Source organism: Cyprinodon tularosa, unplaced genomic scaffold, assembly GCF_016077235.1.
Source record: "Cyprinodon tularosa strain WSP-4 unplaced genomic scaffold, ASM1607723v1 ctg369, whole genome shotgun sequence".
Classification (NCBI taxonomy): Eukaryota; Metazoa; Chordata; class Actinopteri; order Cyprinodontiformes; family Cyprinodontidae; genus Cyprinodon; species Cyprinodon tularosa.
Window position 1 is genome coordinate 45,293 of NW_024039084.1, and position 13,741 is coordinate 59,033.

General features: G+C 40.7%; 1 protein-coding gene across 4 annotated transcripts in view; it reads left to right on the top strand.

Moving 5' to 3' along the window:
* Positions 1-13,741, top strand: part of LOC119790614 (protein-methionine sulfoxide oxidase mical3b-like) — a 37,188-nt gene that overhangs the window by 9,408 nt on the left and 14,039 nt on the right. Inside the window, exons 12-23 of one of the 4 annotated variants that reach the window (XM_038296216.1) lie at positions 349-496; positions 578-774; positions 930-1,030; positions 1,109-1,171; positions 1,628-1,786; positions 1,990-2,079; positions 3,568-3,654; positions 4,108-4,191; positions 4,693-4,852; positions 10,862-10,956; positions 11,112-11,172; positions 11,320-11,446. In XM_038296216.1, coding sequence (XP_038152144.1) covers positions 349-496; positions 578-774; positions 930-1,030; positions 1,109-1,171; positions 1,628-1,786; positions 1,990-2,079; positions 3,568-3,654; positions 4,108-4,191; positions 4,693-4,852; positions 10,862-10,956; positions 11,112-11,172; positions 11,320-11,446 — 1,372 coding nt within the window. The remainder of the gene's footprint in view (positions 1-348; positions 497-577; positions 775-929; positions 1,031-1,108; positions 1,172-1,627; positions 1,787-1,989; positions 2,080-3,567; positions 3,655-4,107; positions 4,192-4,692; positions 4,853-10,861; positions 10,957-11,111; positions 11,173-11,319; positions 11,447-13,741) is intronic. The other 3 variants (XM_038296217.1, XM_038296220.1, XM_038296221.1) reach the window with 3 other exon arrangements.

A 13,741-nucleotide genomic window follows, 5' to 3' on the forward strand; every position in this document is an offset into this window, starting at 1 on the left:
CGTGACTGTGCCAAAGCCTAGTAGTTCTGGGCCTCTTCCTGGACTTACAACTCATAAAAAAGAACAGCAGCACCTATTTTCTGTGCTACTATCTCGGACTGTTTACCTGTTTAGGTACAGAAGATGCCTTAATGGTGTGGTGTCATTCGGAACATAGTTAAAGACTTTAGCTGTATAAACCTAACTCCTCATATGAACCTCTTTCTTTGTTTGTCTCAACTGACCACAATAATTGGTAAATGGTCATAGATGTATCTCTGCAGTGTCAGAATCATAAGAGAACTCTGACCCTCTTCCTCAAAGTGTCCCATCCTTAATCCGATTGGTCTTCTAATTTTTCCTGCACAGATTCCTTCTCTCAGTCCAATCACCTGTTGACTTGGTGTCAGCAGCAGACTCACGGTTACAGAGGGGTCACCGTTTGTGACCTGACTACTTCCTGGAAGAGTGGCCTTGCCCTGTGTGCTCTTATCCATCGGTGCCGACCAGATCTGATGTAACTTACCTCAGATTCATGTTTCAAAGCATCCGTGTTCAGACCGCTTGTGTTCTGACCCCAAACTTTGTCCAACAACAGAGACTATGACCGTTTGGACGAGTCATCAGTGGAGGAAAACATCCAACTTGCGTTCGACGTGGCCGAGCAAGAGTTTGGGATTTCTCCTCTGATGACGGTGGAAGAAATGTCTTCTGTTGGAGAACCAGACTCTCTTTCTATGGTGATGTACCTGAGTCAGCTCTACCAGGTGTATAAAGAATCGCTGCGCCCTGCTGGTGAGACTGCACACTGCAACAATATCATTTAGGTTAAACAGGACATGTCCTGGGCATCAGACGAATCTAGTCAACATGTCATCTTAAGATCATAAGACATGGAGACAACTGTCTGTCCTGATTATTAAAGCAGCGAGTGTTGGTGTCTGTTTCAGGCTCTCTGAGTCAGAATGCTGATCTGAGAGCAGCTCTCATCACTCCAGCTTCCCTCCTCAGCAGACTGGGAACCAGTTCTTCCAGGAAGAGAAACCCAAAGGTATCAGTTTTTCATCATTCTAAAGCTGGCTGGGTTTTATCTCAGATTTAAGCTGGTACTGATCTGCTGTGTCTGTAGGAGCGTGGCGATGCTCTGGGCAAAAGGAGGAAACCGAGTCAGGAGAGTGGAGAGATTGAGGAGGTCAGAGCTCCTTTGGTGTAACTCCCTTTCACAAATATCTTTCTACTAAACTTGGTCCAGAAATGACGAACTGAGCTGACCAACTAAATATGGCAATGAGCAGACATTTTCTTGAGTAATATTATGGATGGATGGATGGATGGATGGATGGATGATGGATGGATGGTGGGTGGATGGATGATGGATGGATGGATGGATGGATGATGGATGGATGATGGATGGTGGATGGAAGGATGGTGAATGACAGATGGATGGATGATGGATGGATGGATGGATGGATGGATGGTGGATGACAGATGGATGGATGGATGGTGGATGACAGATGGATGGATGGATGGTGGATGACAGATGGATGGATGGATGATGGATGGATGGTAGAACCAGTAAAAAAAAGATGAAAATCAGGTTTTCCCTCAGATGTTGCCTCTCAGATCTTTCTGTTTTCTTGCCTTTCAGTCGTCTGACTTTAACTGTGACTTTGAGGAGAACTTTGTGGGCGGTACCAGTCGCTCCAGAGTTCGTCTGATGGCCAATCAGCTGCAGGCAAAGCTGGACGAGAGCTCTGGCTCTTGCATGACTTCCTCCTCGTCTTCTGCTTCAGCTCTACGTCAGCAGGTGAGAGCAGAGTCAGTCTGAATCATATGTGAATCACCTAAACAGGAAAGTTCTTCCACATTAAACGCAGATTGGAGCTTAATGTTTAGTTTGTTCATTTCCAAAGTTATCTTTTGATATTCAATATATCCTACATCATAAAAGAATAGCATGTTTGATAATCTCATCTATGTCATACAAAAACAAAACCTGATTCTAACCAGCAGGGGGAGCCCTCCAGCCTCCCTTCTCCTTCAGAGTCTGCAAACCAGCAGCAGCTCACTCCACCAGTTCAGACGTCGTCATGGAGACCGGTAAAACCAATAGAGCCCAGTAGAGACCTCCACGCTCCCTTTACCTTGTTAGATTTTTTAAACATAAAAAAAGGTTTTTAAACACATCTGAGTGTGAGGGGAAATGAGTTTAAATCCAAAAACGTTCTGATTAATTCAGTCGAGCAGAACCATCATCACACTCTAACCTAAACATTCAGTGGAAAAACCTAAAGAAAATCCTGAAAATTAAACGGTGACAATGCAACCATTCAAAATATATCAAAATTGTAAGTGGGTCGGGTAAAGTCCGACTTTCTGTGACCCCGACGGGCCAGATGCCTGACAACAAACAAAACAAAGCAGAGAAAAAACCCAGAACCCTAAAACTTCCAGCCTTTATGAAGATAAAGATGTTCACCCCATACAAACCATGTTTCATGTCTCTTTTACTTCAGTTTGTAGTTTGATTTTGACGCAGTTGCACTGGTTATTAGGAAATAGAGACATGTTTATTTATGAGACCAGCTTGTTTAAATAAGGCCAATGAATTCTGATTTGTCTGGGGGCAAACTTCACATTTAGACCACTGGGCTAAAGTAGACTCAACAAGTTAAAAAGCGTTAAAGTTGCCACGTTTTCATAAAGAACTAGACTAAAGAATTTGGCTCTAACCGGTATAGGTACTACATCTGCTCGGGTGGTCAGATCTGCTTGGGGCCTTGCCTCTTCTTATGACGTCAAAGTATGGCAACCCCACTCGGACAGAATCAAGTCTCAACATATTATTACCTATATTTGCTATTATTTAACATTTCATTGGCGATCTAAAGTAGCCGAAAGTAGAAAACAATCATTGTCAGTCTTGAAGGAAAGTTCTGCCTTCTAAGACAGACTGAGCTATGCCATTTAAGAAGGTGACAAAAAAAAGTCTCAGTTTCCTTTTATTATTTTTATTAAGATCTGAGGGCAGAGAGGACAAATGGGACATCTTAAAAAATTACTTTCATAGTGATTTTAGACAAATAAAACAGTTATTCTACTTGTAGGAAACAAATGGTCATTGTTGACACGACCACCATTAGCTTCCCGCAATGCAACACATCTCCTTCTGATAGAGTAGATCAGGTTGTCTGACTCTCCTGCTTGGCTAACATTACTAAGACAGTACTGCCTCGAGAGACGGGGTCTCCTGAACAGTAGCCAATCGGTTCATTTTCTCAGGTTGGTTCTTTCCCTTAAAGTGACATAAGGCCACATATATGGGTCCACAGGTGAGGAAATAATCTAAAGGTGGATAAAAATCAAGAGAAGGAGCTCATGGCTGACATATTGTGGGGCACATGCTACTAAATCTGTACATATAAAATGGTTACAATGCACATGGAGAGGAAGTTAAGTGTGTGTTTTAAATAAAACTGCTCCTATAACATTATATTATGCACTTTTGGTAGTAAGTAGGGCAGAAATATGACATTAATGACCAGCAGAGCATTGGGGGTTCCTCTGATGGTGTCCTGTCTCTGTCAGAAGAAACGGACTCTTCAGCAGGAGCAGATGAGTTTTCGCTTCAAAGAGAGGATCAAGTCTCACTGTGCCGCCAACAGGGACGAGCAGGTACTGCTTGTAGACGTGACCCAGAGCGACCCGCTGGGCCCTCCCCTGTCCTGAGTTTTTAGGAGACAGCTGTTGTGTCCTGTGGCTGCAACCGTCTTCAGCAGCGCCCCTGTAGCGCCTCGGAGCTGCATGTGATCGATAACGAGCTGCACCTCGTGAATGGCTCCCATTGATGGGCCTGAGTTCAGCCTGCAGCTGGCTGTTTGCTGACTGAGCACTTTGTGCAGCTGATCCCAGAAATGTCCAGAAACATCAACAATTAGGGTTTAATTTTATCTTCAGCTGCTTCCAGCAAAACTGACGACTCAAATTCAAAATGTGCAGAATAATCTGGACTGGTCATCTGGAGTCAGATGCAGCCTGAGCTCAGGGAAGATTTAGTTTGTGATCCTGCTGTTCTAGTTGTGATTGTCCTCATGTGCCCCGTCCATCTGTCTGTATGTGTGTCCAAAGTGTCTTCGGATGTACACCGGTGGAGTGAGCTCATTGGCGGAGCAGCTAACCCGCCGTATTCAGCATCAGCAGCAGAGCAGCTTGGTAAGAAGGTTTCCTCACAACGGATGGAGGGGAAATACTCAGGAAATATCAGGTTTATTTTATTCAAACCTAAATTAGACTTAAGATAAGAACTCTGAGCTCTGATGGAAGGCTGTATTTATGTCAACATTAGCATAGAAAGGATGCAGAGACGTAGGGATCAGACACTGCACCACTGTAAATCAATCAAATTCTACTGCAGTGGTCCTGTGGTAGCTCTGGAGGAGCTGCAGGGATCCAGAGCTCAGGCAGATCAAACAAATGTGACCTTTTTGGAGAAAAGTGTCAGAAATTGTGACATAAATTGAAGTTTATGAATGGATTGAGACGAAAAGTTCTTTAAAGGTTTTGTTTCTTGAATCTCTTTGAGTTGTTCTTTAATAGTTTGTCTTCTGCCCTAATTTCCTTCAGTTCTCCCTCTTCTTTAAAATCTTCCTTCGTCTTTGTTCCGTCGTCCTCCAGTTCTACTTATGTCCAATCAGCGTGTCTCCATCCCTTTAGGTCCCCGTCGGCAGTGACGTCTGTTTCTTCTGTAAGCAGAAGGTTTATGTGATGGAGCGTCTGAGCGCCGAGGGGCTGTTCTTCCACCGCAGCTGTTTTCGTTGCGCCTCCTGCAGCGCCCCCCTCAGGCTGGTTTCCTACACCTACGACCAGGACAGCGGTCAGTTCATCAATGATGGAGTATATTTAGACTGAGCGTAGAGAAAGCTCAGATGTAACGATGTCCTCAAGAGGATCAGGATCTCAAATCTGTGAGGAGTAAGAGTGGAGGAACTAGAAGAGTATCCAGAACCAGCCTGAAAATCTTCCTCTGTCTCACAGCAATCGATCAGTTCAGTAGGCCGTAGATTTCTCAGACCTTAAAGGCTCAGGCTGTTCCAATACTTTCCTGACATGCTGCCTCACCAGGAACCTACTTTTCAATTGCAAATACGATCTAGAAAGAAGAAAAAATGTCTTAAATTAGGTGTTTACCCTTCATCTAAGTAGGTAAATAATGTAACAAGTTTTTTACTCTTAAATTAAGATAATTAGACAATATACACTTGAAATAAGACAATGCAATTGTTTTTTTCCTATTTTAAGTGTAAACTGTTGCATCAGGAAAGTGTCTCATTTGCCACCTGAATTCAAGAATAAATTCACGTCTTTTAAGAAAAACTGCTCATTGAGATTAACATTTTTTTTATTGTCCAAACTGCCGCTTTACTTCATGAACCTAGAAAGTTCTTGACGAAATTCCAGTTAAATTCCCAGACCTTGTAGCATTACTAACTAAACTAGCAGAACATGTTCCAAGAACTTTCTCCCCCAAACTAGCGCTACGTTCAGACCTCACGCTGCAGAGGCAGCAGAAGCAGCTAGTAGACATGTAAAGGCAATGGTTGATGCGCATCAAGACGCAGCAGAAGGTCCCGCAGCGCGTCTGACGCGCTACAAAAGCAGCAGTTCCTGGAGTTGGAAAAGTTTAAGTTTGCTGTTTGACGTGCCATATCAACCAATCAGAGAGAAGCTCCGCCACATGATGTTGCTGCTTCAATGCGGGACAGTAGGTCGTCAAACTGGGCTCGGGTAAGCGAGGATAGTGGAAAACTCTCCATAAACTGAACGCCTCTGAATTATCTGGTAAATCCAGATACGGCGACCACTCGCCCGATTTCATCCGCCATAGTTGCAGCCAAAGAAAGGATAGGGTAGCTCCACCCAGCCCGCATTAGACCCACTTCTCGAACGCATAGCTAGAGCAGCAAAGATGCTTCAGCCGCATGTATGAACTAACAGGTACAAGCATAAAAAAAAGAAGCAGCACCTGCGTTTTTGCTGCCAATAATGCATACGGTCTGAACCTAGCATTACAATCCACAGGTTTCAGTACCTGATTCACTGCAGTAAATAAATCTCCTGACTTTTGTTGTACTTTCACTCCCTTAGAGGATCCTCTACCCAGAACCCTCAGGGTACCATTCAGTGTGTTTAATGAAAACCTACAGGATACTTCACCTGTAGTACCAAGTACTTTTTCACTTTAAAGGAGAATTCCGTTTTTTTACACTTTAAGCCCATTTTCTGTAGTGTCCAGGATGAAATCGAATGATCGACACCAAAAGTTTGACAATTGCTCCTGTCTCTGCTTTTTGGCTCATTTAGAATCCACCCCTGGCTGCTTCATAATGGCTGCCATAGTGCATGTCCGATAATGTCCTTAAAACAACCTTAAACGTTCTTTTTTTAAAATATGCTACTCACCGTGTCGTCAGCTCTGTTCAATGACGTTCCAAAAAAAGTTTCGTGAAGAAAAAACGTTCCTGTAGTGTTTTATTTAGCATTTTGTAAATCCCATTGAGTTCTGTTGGAATAGTCAATATTCCCCTGCCACCGGAAACGGAAATGGGGCCTGTTTACACAGTTGTAGTCTTTTCGCTTCACTCTGTGTACTCCAACGTCGAGAATCAAGAATCCACCTTTCGTATTCCATTTTCAGAGTTTTTTAAAGTGTTTAACAGAGACGTTAGCACCTCGACGTCGGAGTACGCAGAGTGAAGCGAAAAGACTACAACTGTGTAAACAGGCCCCATTTCCGTTTCCGGTGGCAGCGGAATATTGACTATTCCAACAGAACTCAATGGGATTTACAAAATGCTAAATAAAACACTACAGGAACGTTTTTTTCTTCACGAAACTTTTTTTGGAACGTCATTGAACAGCGCTGACGACACGGTGAGTAGCATATTTAAAAAAAAGAACGTTTAAGGTTGTTTTAAGGACATTATCGGACATGCACAATGGAAGCCATTCTAAAGCAGCCAGGGGTGGATTCTAAATGAGCCAAAAAGCAGAGACAGGAGCAATTGTCAAACTTTTGGTGTCGATCATTCGATTTCATCCTGGACACTACAGAAAATGGGCTTAAAGTGTAAAAAACCGGAATTCACCTTTAAAGGTTACTTTTCCAAAAACCAACAGAAACATTGGCTGGATGTTCAGAGTACTTTACCAGAACCCTGTATTTTCAGACTGTGTTCTTCTTGAATTCTTGATACATCCTGGAAGTTTGGGAAATTATTTACACTGCAAAACATTGAAATCTAAATTAGTCATTATTTTTTCTTAAAATAAGTGCCTTTTTTCTTGAATTGAGGAGGTGAGTGAGACACTTTGCAAATAGAACAAGACAATTTACATTTAAAATAAGAGAAAGCAATTGCATTGTATTATTTGAAGAGCACAGGCTCGGGCTGGTGATCTGTGATACCGGGTATTTGCCCGGTGGGCCGGTCCTAATTTCAGCGCACGAGGGCCGGCCCTCCTTAAATCATACCAAAACTTTCTCTCCGTCCCAAGCACCTACCTGTGACAGTAAATAACTGAAGGAGCTAAAGAAGTAATACAATGTTAACTACCTAAATGATGCATGCAGTATATATAGCCCTTCCTGGTCGTGCACATCCTTGTGACGGTTGGCATATGGGGTCATTTTCTATTTCTTCAAAGTGTAAAATTCTTGCAACAAACTAAATTATAATAAAACTAAAATGCTTTCTTTAAACCAAACTACGATGTTCCTCTTATATTTGGCGAATTTATGTTCGAGTATTTAGCAAAAATATGTTGTGGTGCATGATGGGGTTTTGCTTCTAAAGGCTAACGTTTGCCGTCTTATGTGTATTGTTGACGAGCCAACTGACCTAGACTAGAGTTACTGGCTTGTATCATGTTAAGTTACTGTGGAAATTTCCACCATGGCCTCAAACCTGCAGCTTTGAACCTCAGCAGTGACCTGAAGCTAAAATTAAAACCTACAGTCATGTTAGACCCTCAGTTTGTGCTTTTAGTTCTGAGTCTTTGCTTCATGTTTTTTTTGTTGTTCTTGTAAATGAAGAAATGTCAAAGCAGCAGCCAGCAGCTGTTTGAGGACCTGCAGGCACACACTCATGACTGCGGTCTGCATTTTTTATCCGAACATCAACGGAACCATAAAGCGGCTTTATCTGCACCGTAATGTTCAACAGAGGGCCAATGTTCAACATGACATCGGATTAACTGCAGTGATATGATAAGACTAAAGAATAAGAACTGCAAACTTAAGCATTTTCCAACATGTACCGTTAAACACACTGAACTCTGAGCTAAGATTTAAATGTAGACTCAAAAACATGAAAAATTTAGCTTTATTCTGAGATCAGTTCCTGGATCTGATGATCTGCTGATCTTAGAAAGGGGGCGGGGCTTTCTGCTTCTCCTCTGTCATTTGATCATTTTACATCCAAAAGATGAGCTCAGTTACCCGGGAGGAGCTCGGAGTAGAGTCGTTGCTCCTCCACATCGAAAGGAGCCAGCTGAGGTGGCTCGGGCATCTGTTCTAGATGCCTCCTGGTTCTGGTTGCCTCCCTTCTTGCTGGAGGACATGCTGGAGGTGCTCCAGCATGTCCTATCGGGAGGAGGTCTCTTGGAAGGCCCAGGACACGCTGGAGGGACTATGTCTCTGAGCTGGCCTGGTGTCGCCTCTGGGTCGCCCTGAGCATCTGGGCAACCCATCCTCTGCAACCCATCCATCCATCCATCCATCCATCCATCCATCCATCCATCCATCCATCCATCCATCCATCCATCCATCCAGGAATCCATCCATCCATCCAGGAATCCTTCTCAGGCCACTTTTACTCCCCATGTTCTCGATCCCCCCGCTCAGATTATTTATTACTTTAGCATGTTAATATTTTATTAGGGCCAGGCTAGAAATTTTTTGAGAATAAAGTCATTATATTACGAGAATAAAGTCATCATACCCAACATATTCTCATTATCAGTTCATATGAAATCGTACGAAAAGTGAAGCACAGTATTTCGTACGTTTTGGACGTTTTTCCTCGAAAAAACATGTCAGTGCGCATGCGCAGCCAGACAGACGAAAAAAGCAGATCCGCGGACGGACAAAAAACTGGGAAAAACTGTGCAATAAGTACTTATTGATGTCTCTCACTAGGTTGCTTGCTGTTTTGTATCTTAGGGTTAGGGTCAGGGTTAGGGTTAATTGTATGTTAAATTCTATGTTATTGAATGGTGCGTAACATGCGCATGCGCAAGGATATCTTGTCTCGAGGCAAGACGTAAAAATACGACGAAATACGACGAAAAAAACGTCAAAAACGTACGAAATTACTGTGCATAACTTTTCGTACCATTTTATACGAACTGATAATGAGAATACACTGTCGTACCACAACCCTTTTCAGAAAGAAAGCTTCAAGCTCCGACCAGCATATGACGGCCGACCAGCTCCACCAAACAGCAACTTGAGTCCACTTTGACTTCCTGCCCAATTTGATGCTGGGGTGCTAAAACTAGTGATGCGCCAATGCCATTTTTTGGCCCCGATACGATATCTGATACCTGGCTGTGCAGTATTGGCCGATACCGATACCATCTGTTTGAACTTGATGTGTGTGTGTATATATGAAGAACTTCATACTACTTGGAGGTAAAATAATTGCCATCATGGCTTTGTCAAGCTGCTGCCTACCTTTGTGAAGCTGGAAAAAGACTAATACAAAGTGAATCCAGTAGAACTTTTTATTGCCTACCTGGAATGGGTGACAATAGTTGAATAAACTTTTGGCTCTCAAAATGATATCGGTGTCATATTTAATGGTACTCGCCGATGTGATACCACCATTTTAGTGCTGGACACTGGTATTTCTTATCGGTGCAACACTAGTTACAAAATTTCCTTATTTGTCAAACCAGAAGCAAAGTATAAATTTACATGATGCTCAACATTCCTAATTTTCAGGAAAAGGGTGCTTCTTGTAAGAGCTACTTATACTCCTAATTTTACAACTTTATTCTTGTAGTGTTACGACTTTATTCTCATATTATTACGACTTTATTTTCATAATTATATGGCTATTTTCATTGTGACTTTATTCTCGTAATTTTATGACTTTTTTCTCGAAATAGAAAAAAAAATCTCTAGCCTGGCCCTAATACTCTGTGGTAATAATTAAGCTGATGACACACAACCTTATCTTTCTGTATCACTACAGGACCACAGTCCCTTACAGTCAGAGGATCCATTACATTCACTCCTGGTTGGCTTCAGATGAATGCAGATGTTAATGTTTTTGAGGCAAAACATTTCAACAAGGTTAATGTCTGACAGTCAGATTTTAAGCTAAAAGCTACAGCTATAACACAAGTGTGAAACGTAATCTAATTTCTGTCCTATTTGGGTTTAATTGCCGTTTGACACCAGTTTTAGCTTCAGAAGCTCCTACCGGACCTGCATAAAGATTTCTGCAGCACCTGATTTGTGATTAGCTTCTGCAGAGCAGAGTTGTCCTGAATCGATCTGCACATTGTGAGAGGCAGGTTTGAGTCTTACTGCTGCCTAATTCCCATTTCTACTAAAATGATCTGTTAGCGGTCACATGTTGCTGTCATGTAACCAGCCTGCAGCCTCCTCTCTGCACATCTGGGAGGTTTTTATCTGCAGATCTTCACTGACAGAGATGTTATTGTGCATCTAAAACCTCAGCAGCCAACGGGGCGCAGAGGTCACATGACCCGGGTTTGAAGTAAAGGCAGAAGTCTGTATAAAAGCTGTTAAGCTCAGTCCTGCGCTGCTGGATGGTGGGTCCTAACTCTGTCCACCGTCTCCTGTCTCTGCCAGGGAGCTTTCACTGTCTGCAGCATCCTGACTGTCAGCTGGGGGCTCCCACCCCGAGGAAGAGGCTGACTCCCTCTGCGTCGCTTGGAACATCAACGGTGAGCAAAAACCCAGAGTCTGACTGCAGGACCATCAGCAGATGTTGTTCCTGATGATTGCCATGGTTACAGAAGATGGATCCCACTATGCACCTCAGTGTTTGTTCATCTTTTTTCTGATTGATATGAACTAAAATAATGCTTCCCTTTTCCAGCCGTTGCTGTCTTCAGCTCCGTCCCTCTCCGACTCCCTGAGCGAACGCCGTTGTTCTTCAGGTGAGCTCGCCTCACCTGTCCCGTCAGTCTTCATACGTGTTCACACCGAGGCCGCCCCTTTAAAAAACCGAATCAATGTGGGCTTTAGTGTGTTTGTGTTTGTGTGTGTGTCTGTGTGTGTGCGTGGCCGTGTTGGTGTGTCTGCAGCTGCTTCTGTGATGGCGGCGACGCCCGAGAGGATCGAGCTGGAAAACTGCAGGGAGGAGCCTGAGGAGGTTTCTGAGGAGGTTCTGAACCGGTTTAACCTGGACGTGGATGGGGGGGTTCATGTCAGGTGAGGCGAGGGCCGGATGGTACGGAAAGCCAACAGGGCCGAGAATATACTAAAAAATAGGGCTAAAATTTTTATTTTTTATTTTATTTATTTTTTACTGCAAATAAAGAAAATACAGGGAAACATAGAATATTAATAATTACATTAGGTTACATCATTAAAGGGCTTTACAGAATATAGAGCAACTATTTTGCAATGTCAAAATCAAATCTGTACGTGAGGGATGCAATTCTTTAAGGGCAGTTATCATTTGAATGGCTTTAGCATTTCAGCTAAACTTTAACGATTCTATGTTGATATTAATAGAGGATAATAAATCTGGATTTTTTGTTGTTGTAAATATTTGGAGGTGTGAATATGATATTTACCATAAATAATAAAAAAAAGTTAACAACATAAAAATTTTGTTTTGACAAGTTCACATTTCTCCATCCGAAAACAAAACTTTATCCGTTAAAGTAATACTGAGATTTCGTTGATGAAAAAAAATTTACCAGAATATTTTGGTATAATTACAATCCCAAAAATAGATGAATAAGCTTTTCTTCATTATATTTACAAAAAGTACACATCAGGTCCAAATCCCATTTATATCTTTTTATCAAAAATACTTTAACAGGATAAAAAAATATGAATAACTTTATACAAAACTTCTCTTACTTTATTGTTTATTGAATATTTTTTAAGAAGCAACCAAGTCTAATTAAATGCTGGACCAGTAAAATATACAAGCTGGTGAAAAACAGCATCTCATAATAAAATATTTCTTAACCTTTTGTTGGTTGTTTTCTTACTTAGAAAAGGACAATCATAATCAATATAAATGGAGTTTGGATCAAAACTTGGCATTGAGTGAATTTAACGTGTCGATAAAGATGATAAAAGCTTTAATGACCCACTGGGGATCGCGTCAAAGACAACAGCATTTTCCTTAGGGATAACAGGAAATTGGAAAAGTTAAATAAAGCCACATTAAGACAATAAATGACCATTTAGATATAGTTATTGGCTTACAAGTAATATTCCTCTATCAAACCATTTTCTGTAAAATATTGTCTTATTTTGTATTTAATGTCTTCATTACTATTGCTAAAATGTTGTAGAACAACTTAAAAAAATCTGATTTAAAATAAGAAAGCTGTTTATTTGTTAATTTGTTTGGCATAAAATAAACTCCAAACTAACTTTTTACATTGTATTCAACCACAAAAACAACAAAATAAAGTTCTTTATTTATTAAATTATTGCTTCTCTAAAATAGTGCATATAATTACACTACAAGAAGATTTTATTTTAAGATTTATTTTATTAACTGAAGCTTTTACAAGATATTTATGGTGTATAGCAAGCATTTAGTTATACTGAAAGTTATATTTTATTAAACAAAATTATTAATATATATAGTCTTACAGGCACACCATACAAGGAAGATGATTTTTGATTTTTATCACTAAAAGAAAACAGCGAAACAAATTATAACACAAACTTTCCCCCTCCCATCCTCCCTTCCTCATATGGTTCTTAATATCCTTCCATCTCTGTACGCAACGCGTCCATCTGAGCACATTTATATCTGTATAATTCAACATATTACTATCAAGTACATAAATTAGGAACTTAAATAAGTTGAAGCTGGTCCAGGAAGGCTCACTTCACCATAGACAGCTGGGTCCAGAGAGGGCAGAATGTCTATGAAGGGGCCCCAGATTTTTTTCAAAGATTGCATGTTTTTTCTCCAACATTATACACTGGAAAATTTATCTAGAAATAAGTAAATAGTGTATTTACCCTTAATTTGAGTTGGTAAATGAGATAGTTTGCCAATAGAATGAGTGTTTTTCTCTTAAAATAGGATAGTTAGATAATATGCATTTGAAATAAGACAATGCAATAGTTTTTTTTCTTATTTTAAATATAATTTATCCCGTTCCATTGGTAAAATGTCTCACTTTACTCCTCAGTTCAAGAAAAAATTCACTTATTATTAGAAAAAATGACTTATGTAGACTAAAATTTTTTGCAGTGTATATTATCTTTTCAGATGTGCAGTAAGAAACAAGCTCATTACTGTCAATTTTATGTTTGCTGTCAAGAGTATAATATGTCCTATAAAATATATTTAAACTGAATTTATCTGTGTTTTGTGGAGGTTAGCACAGTCTGTGCCTACCACAGGAAAATTTAAAAGAAAATAAAATTTAATGTGGATTACTAAAAAATGAAAAGGTCATAGCTGCTACTTTTAATCCAAACAAATATATATATTTTTTAAAATACTTCCACCAAGTGCTTAAA